The sequence below is a fragment of the Leiobunum rupestre genome, chromosome 6 (assembly GCF_980474605.1).
Source record: "Leiobunum rupestre chromosome 6, qqLeiRupe1.1.hap1, whole genome shotgun sequence".
In the NCBI taxonomy this organism is placed as follows: domain Eukaryota; kingdom Metazoa; phylum Arthropoda; class Arachnida; order Opiliones; family Sclerosomatidae; genus Leiobunum; species Leiobunum rupestre.
The window spans coordinates 43,180,086-43,195,363 of NC_143389.1; the positions used below are offsets into that span (position 1 = coordinate 43,180,086).

The 15,278-nt window shown below is 36.3% G+C and overlaps 1 protein-coding gene and 1 non-coding gene across 7 annotated transcripts; one reads left to right on the forward strand and one right to left on the reverse strand.

The window, feature by feature from the left end:
- Positions 1-1,125: 1,125 nt before the first annotated feature.
- LOC149941074 (uncharacterized) lies at positions 1,126-12,896 on the forward strand. 6 transcript variants are annotated; one of them, XM_090177356.1, is made up of 24 exons: positions 1,127-1,309; positions 1,375-1,426; positions 1,504-1,741; positions 4,095-4,482; positions 4,829-4,988; positions 5,080-5,243; positions 5,323-5,370; positions 5,465-5,604; positions 5,684-5,841; positions 5,912-5,950; positions 6,024-6,188; positions 6,260-6,444; positions 6,510-6,630; positions 6,697-6,806; positions 6,883-7,605; positions 7,916-8,267; positions 8,338-8,586; positions 8,687-8,864; positions 8,931-9,475; positions 9,540-10,673; positions 10,734-10,950; positions 11,023-11,166; positions 11,235-11,335; positions 11,405-12,895. In XM_090177356.1, exons 4-24 carry the CDS (start codon positions 4,337-4,339, stop codon positions 11,963-11,965), a joined length of 5,640 nt encoding a protein of 1,879 aa, XP_090033482.1. In that variant the 5' UTR covers positions 1,127-1,309; positions 1,375-1,426; positions 1,504-1,741; positions 4,095-4,336; the 3' UTR covers positions 11,966-12,895. The 6 variants fall into 6 exon arrangements, with proteins under 6 accessions (XP_090033486.1, XP_090033482.1, XP_090033481.1 ...); XM_090177355.1 differs by having other exon boundaries at positions 1,375-1,741; XM_090177360.1 differs by having other exon boundaries at positions 1,126-1,741; positions 8,937-9,475; positions 11,405-12,896.
- A 1,504-nt stretch (positions 12,897-14,400) lies between these two features.
- On the reverse strand, positions 14,401-14,519 carry LOC149941075 (U5 spliceosomal RNA). Its single transcript, XR_016481475.1, has one exon. It is a non-coding gene; the product is annotated as a U5 spliceosomal RNA (small nuclear RNA).
- Between the last annotated feature and the right edge of the window lie 759 nt (positions 14,520-15,278).

Below are 15,278 nucleotides of genomic sequence, written 5' to 3' on the forward strand. Positions count from 1 at the left end.
TTAAAGGTACGGATTTTTAAGAGTTCACGAACTGTTATTAGAACAGTCAGAGGTACGATAGTGTACACCGAGTTCGCGGAGTGACTAGCCCCTTGACGCAACCTAAAGTTATTCTTTCTGGAATATCCTTTTTTTTTCTCTATTTTTATTATTATTAATTTTTATTGACATTACTGTTCCTAATATAGCAAATACCTGTGTAATTATTTTTCTTCTAATTTTGAGTATTATTCGTTTCCTTTTAAAGGGGCTCCAAAGTTCGGTGGCAAAATGTGTGTAAAGTTAGTAAAGTGCGAAATTTACGGTTGACTCTGCCGGCCTCTGCCAAGGCCGAGTGAGGGGTTGGGGGGAATGAAAAGCATGCTCAAATTTTTTTTTGCCACCGAACTTTGGAGCCCCTTTAATTTAATTCGTCTGTTTTGTTGTATGTTTGTACAAACCAATAACTGCGATAATTTGTACATGGTACCTCCTTGTACGAAGCTCGTACACAAGCCCTTGTGGCTTTTCGAGCGTTCCTTTCTTGAATAAATAAATAAATGACGTTACCTGTGTCAGTCTTTATTTATTTATTTAACTAACAGGAACTTGACCTACCAAGCCGAGTCCGGCTTTTGCGCAAGCACTTACAGGAAAGTAAAGAATCGTTCGCATAGAAACGAATATACAAAGTACAATTTTTACAAAACCCCAAATAAACAAACAAATGTAATAATCGAAATGGATCAGCATACTAATATGGGGCCGAAACATACAAAGAACTAGATGCGGAGTTTTCTATGGTTGTTATTCTTCTTCAATGAAATGTACCAAAGTCACCAGGGGTCGCTTATAGGCACTCAAATGTCTTTCGAATTTGGTTTAGGAAGAGTGACTTAGTGTTTACAGATATTAAATTTTATATTTAGAGATATTATCAGAGAAATATTTAGAATTTCTCTGTGTTTTTAATTTTCTTTGATAGTGCCACAGAAGCCTCCATTGGCTTAGACACTTTGTGCAAAATAAATAAACTATATGTTGTATAGTTTATTAATCTCTTCCAAGCTGCTATGGTATGAAATATTGTAGTAAACCGTATTCTAAAAATATTGAATCTTGCAAGTAGAATTCTCCTCGTTTCCCTTCTCGGGGGCATCGTGCCATTACGTTTTAAAACCCCGTCGCATCTTCACAATTTCAAATTAAAAAAATGGCTGCCGTAAGAAAGAGCGGACGATCTGCTATAGTTTTGACTCTGAAGAAAACTATTTGTAACATTCGACTTAATTGCAATATTGACAGCTGAAAGTACTGAATTCTCCGGAAGGTTCGATTATGAAATAGTATTCGGAGATTATTTTTGCTAAAAAGTGTTTAAATATTCGTAAATAGTAGGGAAAACATGACGCTTGATTCTGTTCTTGTCATCCCGAAGACCGCCAAGGTTTAGTTGTTAAAGTTCATCTTTTATTAGTTAAGCTAAAGTTTTATTTAAATTAACATTCGCCTTATTTTTAAAAGTTCCGCTTACCGTGTAAGACGCGTATTTAGAGCGGGCAAGTTCTAACAAACTTTAAAAATGAAGAGTGGAGGCACAAGCCAAACGCTTAGGCCCAACGTTGGCGTAAGCCTTGGCATGAGAAAATTACTTTTTATTAATATAAACTAAAATAGAAGCCGTGAATCCTAAGAAACTTATTGCAAGAAAAATATTAAGACCGTTATTATTATTGGTACACTTCTTCCTACAGTCTGAATGGTGAGTTCGTTTTTAATTATGGGCTGGTTTTTTTTTGGGTTAATTTCAGTAATAATACCACAGCATTAAACTCTTTGTTATTATTACTTTTGCCGTGAACTTATTTATTTAGGTTTCAGTTTATTACATACTTTGTTAAAACTTTACCAATTATTCAGGGTCATAAGATTGGTCATCTTGAGACTGAATGCAGAAAATCATTCCAGTTTCATTGGGAAAATAATACGGGCCTAATTAATTTCAGAAGCGTTGTTGGAAGACTGGGGTTTCTTTTATAAATCACAAGGATTAAAAATGAAATTCTTGAAGGTTTATGAAAATATTAAAATGAAATAGCAATGATAAATCAAAGCAAGAAACGTGGTTGTCAAAAATGGCTTCTTGATCTATAGCTTAGATATACTGGTTTTCATTTTATTGGTTTAGGTAATCCTTAATTTTCACATTTATTTGCAATCCATTTTTGATATTATTATTATTATAACACCTGTGCTCAATATTCTAAATTTATAGACTTAAGATTAGTAATTTGAAAATTGGCGCTAGTCCAAATGACATGTAAAAGTAGGATTATCTAGCGCCCTTGTTATTAAAAGAATAAGTAGGCTTATTATTTCATTTGGTAAATGTATGAAATGTATTCCTGTGTGATGGAGTTTCTAGCTTTTAAAAACATGTCATTTAGCTAGTAGATCATTCAACACCGATCTCTGTGATTCTACATAACAAACCTCGTCGCCATGACGTCCCCCTTTCAAGCCCCTAAGTAGCTTCGAGTTTGAGGGCGCATGCGTGGCTCACAAATCGGGCAAGTTTCTTTAGGCCCCTCGTCTAGTCACCCCCTTTAATTCCATTGCTTCATACGTAAGCAAGCCAGTTAGAGTTCGGCGCTTTAAAAATGGCGACCAAATTTGTAAAATTTTTTCCATTAGGCCTATTTTATACAAACTGGGCGTTTTATCTTTTTCTGTTTACATTCCTAAATAAATTGCTTACAATAGTGGAGGAACGCCAGAATTTAAAACTAAAAAGCCGAATAAATTGAAATTAACGGTTTGATTTATATATATCTAGTTTGATAAAGTGATATTTACTAGTAAAATACTTGGCGTAACGTCTCCCAAAATCTGATATTTTAATTCGAAATTAATGGCAGGCAGCAAAGGCTTCAAAAATATATTTTCACGGTTTTATTTAAAATAACGAAAACTATCTCGGTTAAACATAGTTCACATTTTTTCATTAAAGTACAAAGATTACCTGTCTCCAGCGATATTTTCTACCTACCCCCTTTTTTTAACAAAATAATATACAGTGTAAACGCTAAAGTAGGGTGGGGATTCGATTCGGCAGTCCTTAGAATGAAAGGGGGTATCATAACAGTTGGGGAGGGCGAAAAGGCCTGATAATGCGTGGTGTCTACTGCCTATTTTCGTTCTGTAATTTTTTTTTTCGAAACAGGCTCCCCCTGTCGTTCTTAGAATGGACTGGCCCGGTTTCTTTCCCGCTTCTATGTCCCTTCCTTGGCTTCTTACTTTCCCCTTTCTTTTCCTCCTCCCTCCTGATACTACGCATTCAGTTTTCCTCTTTGGCGGAACTTCGACTCTTTGTACCCCTACACATTATTGGTTTGCACCAGCAAATCTAGGGGGAAATTCCATTGAGATCTAGTTGTTATGGCTTAGCTATCTTTACTGAGAAACACATTACATGGGAATTTAATGTTGTCAACTGGAAATAGACTTATTTGGGAAAGAATCAATCATCGCCAAATTTAAAATCAAAATTTTAACCAACATACCAAACTTTCTCTCCCCACCTTTGCTATTTTCTTTTAAAACTCTCCATGTACATTCCCCATTTTCTTTGCCTAAACTCAAAAATTATAGCCATTAAAAATGTTGGTTTTCTCTCTTCAAGGAAGAACGAGAAATTTTTAATGTCTCCTGGGCTGTCTCAAACTTCAGTGACTAATGAGCCAAACCCAATATTTTAAAAGGGAAAAAAACACTACAGCTACCATGTTATTTTCTTTGTGTGGCAGTTTTCTACAGATTGTTTCCCAATCAAAGTAAAGTGGGAGAGACATGGCACATGGTTTTTGAGCATAACATATGTTAAATACACGAATAAAACAGTACACTTAGCTTATATATAGTCTTAATGTTTTTCCATTGATTTGCTGGACTCGAATCTTAATAAAATTACATTTTAACCTAAAATTTAACATGCATTAAAATTATCCAATATTATTTTATTCTGACAATTTAGCTATATATATTACAAAGCTTCAATTCTGTGATAAGCATTGTCAAGAGTTGTTTTATAATAGTTAGATTTATATCTGTTTTAGGTGCTGATCTGGTTTTGGTGCCATGGACCGCTGGTTCACTGTCAGTAGGCAGTTTCGTGTAAAATTCAGTTTTCACTTTGGCCAAATTGTGAGCCTACCATTAGAGTATTGGCTACAAACACGAACTTTTGTGTTAAGTCGCGCTTTATGTGGCCAGAACTGGCTGGCATTTTGTGTACGCGACTGCAACTGCAGGTTTTGGGATTCAAACTTAGTTCTGCCATTTATAAAGGAACTATAACATGAGCCTCTTCATTCATATTGGAGCCTCGGGCGCCTTTGTTCCAGCGCCAGATTGCATAATTGAAACAGAAACTACTCATAATCTGACAACTTCAACCACTACATCAGCAATTATTGTAGCATCAGAGATGGGGCCTAATTTACCGTAAGTATTTGCCTTCAAAATTAATACAGAAGGTTGTAGTTATTTTAACCATATTTGTAGTTCGAAATATCAAAGTATTATACTCAAATTGGGAAATTGAAAATATTTTTTTCCTAAATAAGTGTTATTGCAGCTTGCCTTAGTAAATATTGATTTCAGCTCAGGTTGAACACTGGTCACCTGACTCATGTTCAATTTTGCGAGAAAAGAAAGTTGTGTCATTGATTAAATGTGTAACTCGATAAATGTGAGGGGTGTGTTAGTTTAAGTACTGTGTTGTTTGATCACAACTTATAGGTGTATATTTATTTTTCGACACCTTAAATTAAATATAATTACCTTGCAGACAATTACCGATAACTGCTGGAGACATAAATCTCCAAGTTGGGAGTCTCGAAGAACCATTAGCTTCAGTGCATTCTCCAACTTTTAAGAGCTCTAAATCTCACTTGAAAGAATCTTCTAAGCCGGTTGGTTACGCTAACTGTTTTGGACTACCTTATCAAGTAAGATAATAAAAGCTTTTAAAATATCAGTGTATCTTTATTTTGCTGTTAGTTACTAGATTTATATTTAACACTCATGTTCTCATTTAAGGATCATAATTACGGAGCTCCTCCTCCTCCATCACCACCGCCTCAGTCTCCAAAGCCAAATGATGCCTCAGTAGATGATGATACGAGTTTTTCCATTATTTCCACAACGTCGACCACTAATGAAGATCTGCCTCATCAGGGTGAAAGTATAACTAGGTGTATATGGTAAGTTGCAAAGATTTTGCTTTACTTTTGTTGAAATGTATAGAAAAGGTTTTACAATAACAATTTTTCATAATTTTAGCGGATTTAATCATGATGATGAATACATGATATGCTGCGACAAATGCCTGTATGTCACTTTTTTTATTAACTTTTTTTATCTTATTCTTTGAAAAGTAAAACTACTTGTTGAGAAATCTTGATATGATCCCTTATCTATGTAGGGCGTGGCAACACGTTGATTGTATGGGTCTTGATAGAAACAACATGCCTGATGTTTATATGTGCGAACGCTGTGCTCCAAGGAAAGTTGATAAGCAGAAAGCCAAGACCTTACAAACTAGAAAAAGGGAGAAAATGACTGGTATGTTCAAATTAATTATACAAAATTTTTATTGTCAGTATGTGTTAAAATATATTTATTTAACTCTTGTAAATTGAAGCTGATTCAAGTTCAGATGATTCTGGGGAAGATAATGGTTTAAAACTTGGTGGTCAACATAGAGGTGGAAGAAGAGGGGTTCGAACCAAAAAAGTTCATTTAGATAAATCTGGTCATCATGATGGTATTTGTTCCATTAAGAAGTTCAGAAGCATTAAGGTGGGTTTTTTTTATAATGATATACTAATGGTTTTAAATGTTCAAAATTATAGAATTTTTTTATTTGTAGAAAGAGAAAGATATGAAGAAGGGCAAACCAAGACGAAGGGTGTGTTTTCATTCATATATATATATTTTTTAAGTTTACCAAATTTCACGCTAAAAACATAAAACATTTGCAGACCAAAAGCCGTAGCGATGCTTCAAATACGGTTGACGAAGAGGCCCAAGACGCTTGGGTTTACAGTTTTAGTGAATCTGGAGATAAATATGAAGAAGCTTCTTGTAATCAGTACACCCCGGAAGTACAAATGCTCTTGGCATCATTGAAAATCAATGGACAACATGTAAGACTTATTATTAATACATTTAACTTTTACTGTATCTGAAATATGTTTAAAGAAAAATACATTTTCAGGATGATCATGTTAAAAAGATCTCTGAAATTTTGGATGTACGGTTATGCAGAATGGGAGCTGTGCCTGGTGGTAAAGGTCTCATAACATTGCAAGAAATTGGCGGACATCAGCCCATCACCGAGTATAGGGGAAAAGTTCTCATGCTTTCTCAGTTCAGGCAACAAAATCCAGTTTTTAATAAAAGGTAGCTATCACTTGGGTTTTTGAAGATCTTTATTCAAACAAATATATATTTTTTTGTTTCTATAGGTGCTACCCATATGTTCTGTTTTATAAAATTTACCCAACTGGTGAAGAAATATGTATAGATGCTCGAGAGTTTGGTAATGAAGCTAGATTTGTCAGAAGATCGTGTACTCCAAATGCTTTAGTAAGTTTAATAATTAGATTTGGGTTAATTTGGCCTATTTTTAAATATCGTTATTCACTGGTTCAGATACGTCACATTGTTCAAAATGGATCCCTACGTATTTTTCTGTTCTCTTGTTGTGAAATAAAGAGAGGTCATGAGGTTACAATTCCATTTGATTTCAATTACAAGGATTGGTGAGTAAATTTTCATAGTTCATTTTTAATTATTATTAAATGGAAGACTTCATAGTTTGCAAAATATCATTGACAGTATAAGTGAAATAGATTGCGCTTGTGTAAGTGACGAATGCAGAATTGCCACTTTACATAGCAAGTTATCTGGGAGAGATACTCATTGTGAAACTCGCCATCGGCGAAGAAGGGCCTCCAAAAAAAGTTCTTTGGAAGAAGACAGTAGCCAGTCTTCAATTACCAATGCTCCCACTACTCCCATCACACCAACAACTCCTTTGAAGGGCATTCCAACTATGTCAGTGAAGTCTGAATGTATTAAAATAGAAGATGGTTGCGAAGTATCTTCGACAATTGCTTCAGAAAGAACCCCTGAATTGCAAGATGAACATCAACCACAGTTTCAGACTAGCCAGCATCATGATGAACCGCAAGAGCGTGAAACTGAAAAACAGGCTGCTGAACGAAGGAAAAAAATGACTAGGGAGGAAAGGAAAATTGACGCTTACATGCGTGCTTTCGAAAGAATGGAAAAAATGGCTAAAAGACGTCAAGCAATTGCCAATCACAGAGCTCAACAGAAACAAACGTCTGAATCTGATAAAAATCAACCTTCCACGGAATGTCATGTTAAAGAGGAAGATGACGGTGTGTTGCAAATGGTTTCCAGTACCAATTTGGATAAGAATGGAAATTGCTCTTCAATCAATCAAAGTAATGCCGTAGAACTGTTAACTACAGAGAACAATACAAATGCTAGAGAAGAAACTCCAAGTAGTAAAATTGTCCGCCACAAAAAAGGGTAAGCTAATTATCTTATATGATTTGTCTTGGAATAGAGTAATTTAACTAATTTCAATTATTCAACATTATCAATAGAAAATCTTATCAAAGATTTTATTCATTCTATCTTATCATTACATCCTATTATAAAGTACATTGACTTTTGTTCACTCATACACTTTTAAATCTTGAGATAATGACGAAAAGGAGATACTTATATTTAATCCTGAGCACCTATAAAGTTAGGGATTTTGACAATTTTAGTCACAATCACTATGTAAAGTGTTATGTATATTTATAAATGTACAATGTTCTAAAAAATTCAATAGCAAACGAAGGAGGGGTTCTGGTACAGTTGCCAGGAGAAGAAATCGAACAAGTAGTGGTGGATCAGATATGCTGTCTCCTGATGAAAATCCTTTAACTGTGTTGTGTAACACTGCTGCCGCCATAGCCATGTCACAAAGTATCAGTAGTGGTGGAAGCGTTAGTGGATCTTCACCGGGAACACCCGTTCCAAGCCACCCTTTAAATGGCACTATGTTGAATTTAGTATCTGCCGCAACTACAACCTTATGCAGTAACATACCCGAACCAGCTTCCACTCCTCCTCCTCCTCTCGCTGTTCTTAGTGGGACCGTCACGGTCAGCCCTGAGTGTATCATTCCAAAATCTAAAAGGGTATATTTCTTTTTCTTCACTCTTTTCACATTTAAATCCGTTACGTTTTTAAAATCAATATTTTTAATAGTATTTGATGCGGGGCTGGCTTCAAGAAAAGGCAGAATCTTCTTTACCCTCACCAGTACCTGTTTCGTGCCCATTGTCTGTTAAAACTGAAAACTGGGCACCACCTGCGCCTACTACGTCCAAGCAACCTCAACCATGTTACATTAGATGTACAAAGGACAATACAGCACATGGAGGAATATCAGCTCATTTGAGGAGGAATAGTGCATCAGGAGGAAGACCTGCTACGAGTTTAGGTTCAGCAAAAAAGGTACTGTCTATAATTTTAAAATATTTCCTGTTACAGAAATTGCATACAGTGCTTGAGGGTTGACCATTAGAGTTTTAATTTTGTAAAATTTTGTTATTAGCGATGGTTGAGGCAAGCTATGGTTGAAGGCACTGATGTAAATGAAAATCCCTTAAATTCTTTGGTGCAACATGATGAAGTAGAAAATGGGCATTGCTCTCCAATGCATAATGGCTGTCTTAGCCCTATTCCTAACTGCCATGATGTTGGAAGCCCTAGTAGTATTTCTCCACCTGGAGGTATGTTTTTTTTAACCAACTGTTGAAAAATTTAACAGTTATTGATTGCTCCAAAATTTTTCCAAGATTTAGTGACTCCTTTGAAAAAAAGGCGATTGATGAGAGAATCCTTAGATTCAACATCAGAAATGTTATCACCCGGTTACACCACTACTGAGCGACCTGCCTCAGCATCATCATCCAGCGCCAGTCCTGAGCATCAGCCAAATACTACCTACACTCCAACAACCGGAGATGGAGAAACCTGCAATATCCCATTTAGTCAACAAAGTGAAAAAATGGGCCACAATTATACAAAAATTGATTTTCAAATTTCTCCTCGCTCCTCTGATAAAAAGACTGCTTCAATGCCTCCTTGTGTCAAACTAGTCGTTGCTGAGAACAAATTAGACTTAATTGAAATATCAGCAAATTTACAAGAAGGAACTGGGTGTGATTCATACCTACACCCTGAGGAAGTTTTCGAAATAGAGACTAAAGACTCTGTTAATATTAAAAATGAAGTACCCTCTGCTGATGAGAGTAAAACGGATTTTAAAAGGGCAATGCAAAATAAACTTCTAGAACAAAGGAGCTCTATCGAAAATGATAATCGAGAATCTGCGTGTAAAGTAAGTCCCTCTTTTTTTCGGCTTTGGAATTTAACATTGTAAGCATCTTGGTTTTTTTTTTCAGGTTGAGGCTACAGAGCTGTGGAAAGGAAGTGCAATTTGTGATAAAAGTGCTTCTGATAATTTACAAGGCTTAGCTTTGGTTTGTGAAAATATAGTAGAAACTGATCATTTAAATAGAACTAAAGATAATAGTGACGCTACAGCGATTGAAATATGTTCTGACTTGGGTAAACCTGAACTTATAGTCAATCATTTTGTAAATAATGTAAATTCCGTCGCATCGAGTATGCTACCATTTGTGCAAAAAGACGAAATTCTGAGTCTTCAGGAGAGGAGATCCGATTTAGAAGAACTGCTTCCAATTGCTTCCGCATTGTTGGAGATTCAGACAGTTGGAGAAACTGTGGAAGTATCAGATGGTGCAAAATTCAGCCCAGTTGGTAATTGCTATGGAAATCCTAATTCAGTTGATAATGGAATTTTCGAAGGACATATCTCCGAGAATGTCTTGTTGAATCAAATATGCCAAAACAATTGCGATAATCAACAAGACAACAATTTAGTGGAAGATAAACATGTATGGATCTCCAATGCCGAAGTGGCCCATGTGGAAGAAATTAGTGATCAGAATGAAATTGAATCATCAACATGGAATCAACAATCATATTCAGCATCATCCTCTATAAACCCAGTTACTCTATTATCAACATCAATTTCACCCGCATTATCAACATCAACTTTGTCTTTGGAAACAAGTACTATTCCAAATGTGATTCAAAATGTTTCACCCCAAAAAACTTCTTCATTGATACTTTCTCCATCTCAAAACCCATTGCAATTTACATCAAACCCCACTATTCTTAATTCTCCCGAGAGCTCTTGCATTTCTGTAGCCACAAAAGAGATATCTAATTCCGATCTTGCCATTGTCAATCATTCTTCACAAACAGCTCTATCATCACCATTAAACAATGAGCCCTCACTAACATTCGCATCACCAATGAAAAACATTTATACTAATGCCATAACCGCTTCTGATAGTGAAAATGTTTCGGTTTCAACAACACAGCTAAATTGCAACGATTTAAGCCCCCTAATGAGTGATAGCTCACCTCAAAGTTTATATAAGAAACCACAATCACCACCTATTACTTCACCATCAAGCGTTAGTGTTTCAACCGCCCCAAAAAGAAAAGTAATTTTGTGATAGAATGTCTCTGTTATTGCATTATCTTACTCTTCTATGGTTTTGTAGGTTTCTCTGTCTGAATATCGCTTGAGAATGAAGGAAAATGTTGGGAAAACCAGTGGCAATAATAGTATTACGGAAAGCAATGATGCGAGTTGCAGTAAAACCTATCCTGCGAAAGATAAATTGTTTTCTTCTTTCTCTACAACTCATCTGTTTTCTTCGTCTTCATTTTCTAAAAGTGAGAGCTCATTATTGAAGAGGCCATCTTCCTTATCATTAGGTAATTTCATATCAGCTTGAAATATAATATTCCTAATTGGTAATCTAATGACACATTTTGAATTTTTTTTAGGTCATTCGTCTATTCATAACAGTTTAGGTACCGTGAAAAAATTGAGCAAGGATGTTGAAAATATAAAACACATGTTTGCCAAATCCTCTGAAAAGCTCAAACGTGAAATTAGATTTGATGATCGAGAAAAGTCATCCCATTCTGGTAAGTGTTATTAAATTTAAGTGGTTAAATATATTCAGTTTCTTATCTTGCTCCATTTTAAATCAAAGGAAGCACAAATCACAAAATAAATCATTCAACTGGGGGCTCGCACTATCATTCCCACAAATCTGGCAAATCACCTACTTCATCAAAAATATACCTAATACAGGTAATATAATATAATCATTTATGAGGTTATTTCAACAATGGCATTACATATTTTTTGTTTCACCCACAGAACTCCTCCTCCCCCCTCCCACCCCCTCCTCCCCCTCCACCACTTCCTCCAGTTGGAAAGCCAATCCCAGTTTTATGTTCCTCCATAGTGGCTCCACCAACTGTTCCAAATTCAACCATTTCTCTACCACTTTCTCATCAAATTATTCCCCATCCTCCTTCGATGATATTCGCCGTCCCGCAACAGAGTCTCCGAATACCTTCTGTCTCAATTGCATCAAATCAAACTACCAGTCCAACCAAAATTTCTGGGAAAAATTTAGTCCAGAATGTACCCAAGAAACCTGGAAATCATTTTGTGCATTTGACACATCCACCACCACCCCCTCCGCCACCTCGGCAACCAGCATCATCTCATTCTATACTGATTAACTCTGTTGTTGGAAAATCATCGGATGTCGTTATCACCCCAGAAACGCAGGATGTCAGCAGCTACGCTATGGTGCATAAACTGGCCACATTGCCACCACCTCCACCACCACCTAAACCTTCCAAAAATACAACTACATCATCATCATCCTTAAATTACAAAGAAAACAACAGGCCACAGAGTAAGACGTAGTGAGTTTTTCCCTAAAACTCTTACTGTTTAACATTTGCTCCATTTTTTAAAAAAGGGTGTGATACTATTTTAATGCTAATGATAAAATTTATTAAATTTTTAAAAAAAATTCAAGAGAAAAGGGACGTGAAGAAAGCCTTTTGTTTTAACTTTTTCTTAAATGATTTTGTTTTTAAATACTGGCAATTCCAGAAAAAAAAACTTTACACATTGGCAAATTAAAAACTATTAGAGTAAAGGAGCTGTATAAATTGTTATTGATCCGAAAGTATCCCAGTTTTCAAAGGGAATTTGGGAAGAGACTTGTATATAAAAATAATGTAAAAAGTATATATATATTTTTGTCTGTGTTGTAAATTGTGGTTCTAAAAATGTTTTTTGTTTTGTTTGTAGTTGATGTAGCCGGTTTTTAACTTTCAACTATCTTTTCTGATTAAAACGCTTTATCTTTTTTAAAAGAAATAATTTTTCAACTATACTTACTACAGCTTTTTTACTGAATAACAAAAAATTCTTATATTAACCTTTTTACGCAAATACCGGTGATTAAAAGAGAAAGGTTGATATTTGATGTAGAAATGTGTTACCCGGTTTATATTGTAAGAATTTTCTATTGTTTTCTAGCTTTAACATAAAACTGCTCAAAAAAAAAATAAATTCAGCCTAAATAGCAGTTAAACATTGTTTTATTCTTGAAAGTGTCAATTACTCATCTATCCCTTTACTTTACAAATGTAAAAAAGAACTGACACTATGGTATGTGTTATATAAAAACACTATTCTCATAGAAAACAAATAAGGACAGTTCTTGTCTGTATATATTATAATTAAAGGGACTTTATCATGTGATAACTTATTTTATCATCTTCATTGTAACTTTTTGTAAATATCTAAGTCGACCTTTTTTCTTCCCTTTTTTTACTTTTTCTCAATGTTCACTCATTGCCAGAAATAGCTGTGGTATTAAACAGTGAATTTACAATTTCCTTTGCATTGTTATTAATTTAATGTAGCAGCACCGAACAAGTTTTAGGTAAAAGCCTAAATCTCAACTCTCTAATTTAAACGACGTAATTAGGCATTAGCTGATGTTTAATTAAGGAAAGTGTAATTTCCTCGGAATGCTGATAAAGGTTCGTATTTAAAGCCGACTTTTGACAGGCTTTCAGTTTTGCAGTCGGTTCGCAGCGCCACTGGAATTTTGCGGATCACTTTCAGTTGCAGTGTTGCACCAACCATGCACCAACACTGAGACGCGTAGTTTTTGCGCAGTCTACTCTAATACTACTAGAGATACATTTTGTCTTTTGATTTCAGGTATCGCGGGACAACTTCTGAAAATTATAAAAGGATGATAATTTTTATCATTTGTTAGTGGCGCCATCTAATACTAGATTTTGCAATTCTTCTAAATTTTCATTGGTCTCTATAATTATTTATGTACAAGGAAAGACTACTAATCTAAATAATCTTGTAGGCAGTCATACAGGATAAAGAAAAAATGAATAATAAAAATGTAGGAAAGGTCACAAGGTGATACAATACACCAGAGGAGGGCAAAAACATAAGATTAACAAAATTAAGAATTAGCGAAGGGTTGATAGCTGATAGGAGATGTAGCCGAGCGTGTTTGGAGAAACGTCTGGCACGTAGTACACTAAAATGTTTGTCCAGGGAGAGAATTCCAGTTAGAGATACAGCGGAAGGAAAAGTGGCACGGTCGAAGTTTTGTTTGTTGATTTTTAGTACAATGACCCCGGGTACGGCGTAGAGAGTCAAACTGAAATAGGGTCGAGGAGCTGATGGCCGATTAGCCTAACCAGATGTTCCAAATCTTCACGGCATGTCGAAAAAGCGGCGGGTCAAGCTTGAGGTGGTTGTGGCGGTCGTCAGGGGTGAGGTTATCAATACCCCTGGTAAGTTTGGTGAAACGGTTGTGGGCCTTCGTAAGGTTGGTAGGTTGAATTGGTCACTGAGGGAAGGTAGACTCCAGATCTCAGAGGCGTAGTTAATATGTGGGAGTACAAGGGCATTGTATAGAGTACGGATGAGGCGTGGCGAGCGAAAGAAAGTTTCGACGTGTTAGGCCCGTAATGGAGTTGATTCGTTTGACGATTCTGGTAGTGTGGTTCCCAAAGGTCAAGGAAGGATCGACCCAGACACCAAGGGGGCGTATTGGGGAATCCAAATGGGAAAGTGGCACTCCGGTCAAGGTATAGGCTAAGTTGGAATTGTTGCGGCCAACTAGATGGTTGATACCACATATAGTCACATTGAAGGCCATTCCAGGTTCTGTTACCCAGTGGGCTACTGCGTTAAAATCAGTTTGTAGGCAATCATGATCATCGGACGACGCAACAGGGGATGCTAATTTAGAGTCATCCTCAAAGAGGTAAATAAAGGCATGTTGCACAACGCTAGGCATTGAAAATACGAACTCTACCACCAGGTAGAATTTTCAAAAATAGCTTAAAGGCTCATGATATTGCTCATCCCCAAGGTAATCTTTAGTAAAAGGCGAAAGATTAAAGCGATTGAGGAGAAGCCAGAACATTTACCATCATTTTGACAACCGAATTTATTTTTTTCAAGCTGAACTGCTGCAGTCAATTGATATGACATTATTTGTCAGCGAAGTCATATAAATCAAGCTCATGAGGTTTGCGACCTTATCAAAGCTTGCAGCTCGTAAAATATGAGTATCCTCGTTTGAGCAAACCTAACTAACCTAGTTTAACTTGACCTAAATTAGTCAAAGCATTGAAAAAACCTAGGTCTAGTAATCGAATAGCTAATTTTAGCCCTTTTAGAAATAAATTTTGCGCGTGTAAATAAAGCCTTCAAGACCCAAACATGTAAAGGTGGACCCGATGATGTAATGATGATGACCATGGACACTGTATCTCTAACCGGATTGGAAAAGCCGCCTAGAAGAGGTACCCCCTCACTGTCCGTTTGCGTCCTACTTCGTATTAGCTGAAATAGTCGGCCGTACTCGATTCACAGGGCCGTCAAGGTCATTCGAAAGAATGGAAACCCCCATTTCAAACGGAACGTTTTCTCGACCACGTGCTGAATTATATGGCCTTGACAGCCCGAAACTTTCAAAATGATTGAACCTCCCCCTCCCCTTTACAGAGAGACGGTGCCGGCGGCATGTGATTTTGTTTGGTGGAAGTTACAGCTTTTCCCGTCCGGTTAGAGATACAGACAAGTGTCCATGCTATGACGATGGGAACTGTTGCTACGTTTAGCCGCTAATGCACACGAAGGTAGCGACTGCATCGCTAACCGGTCCGGTTAGAGATGTGTT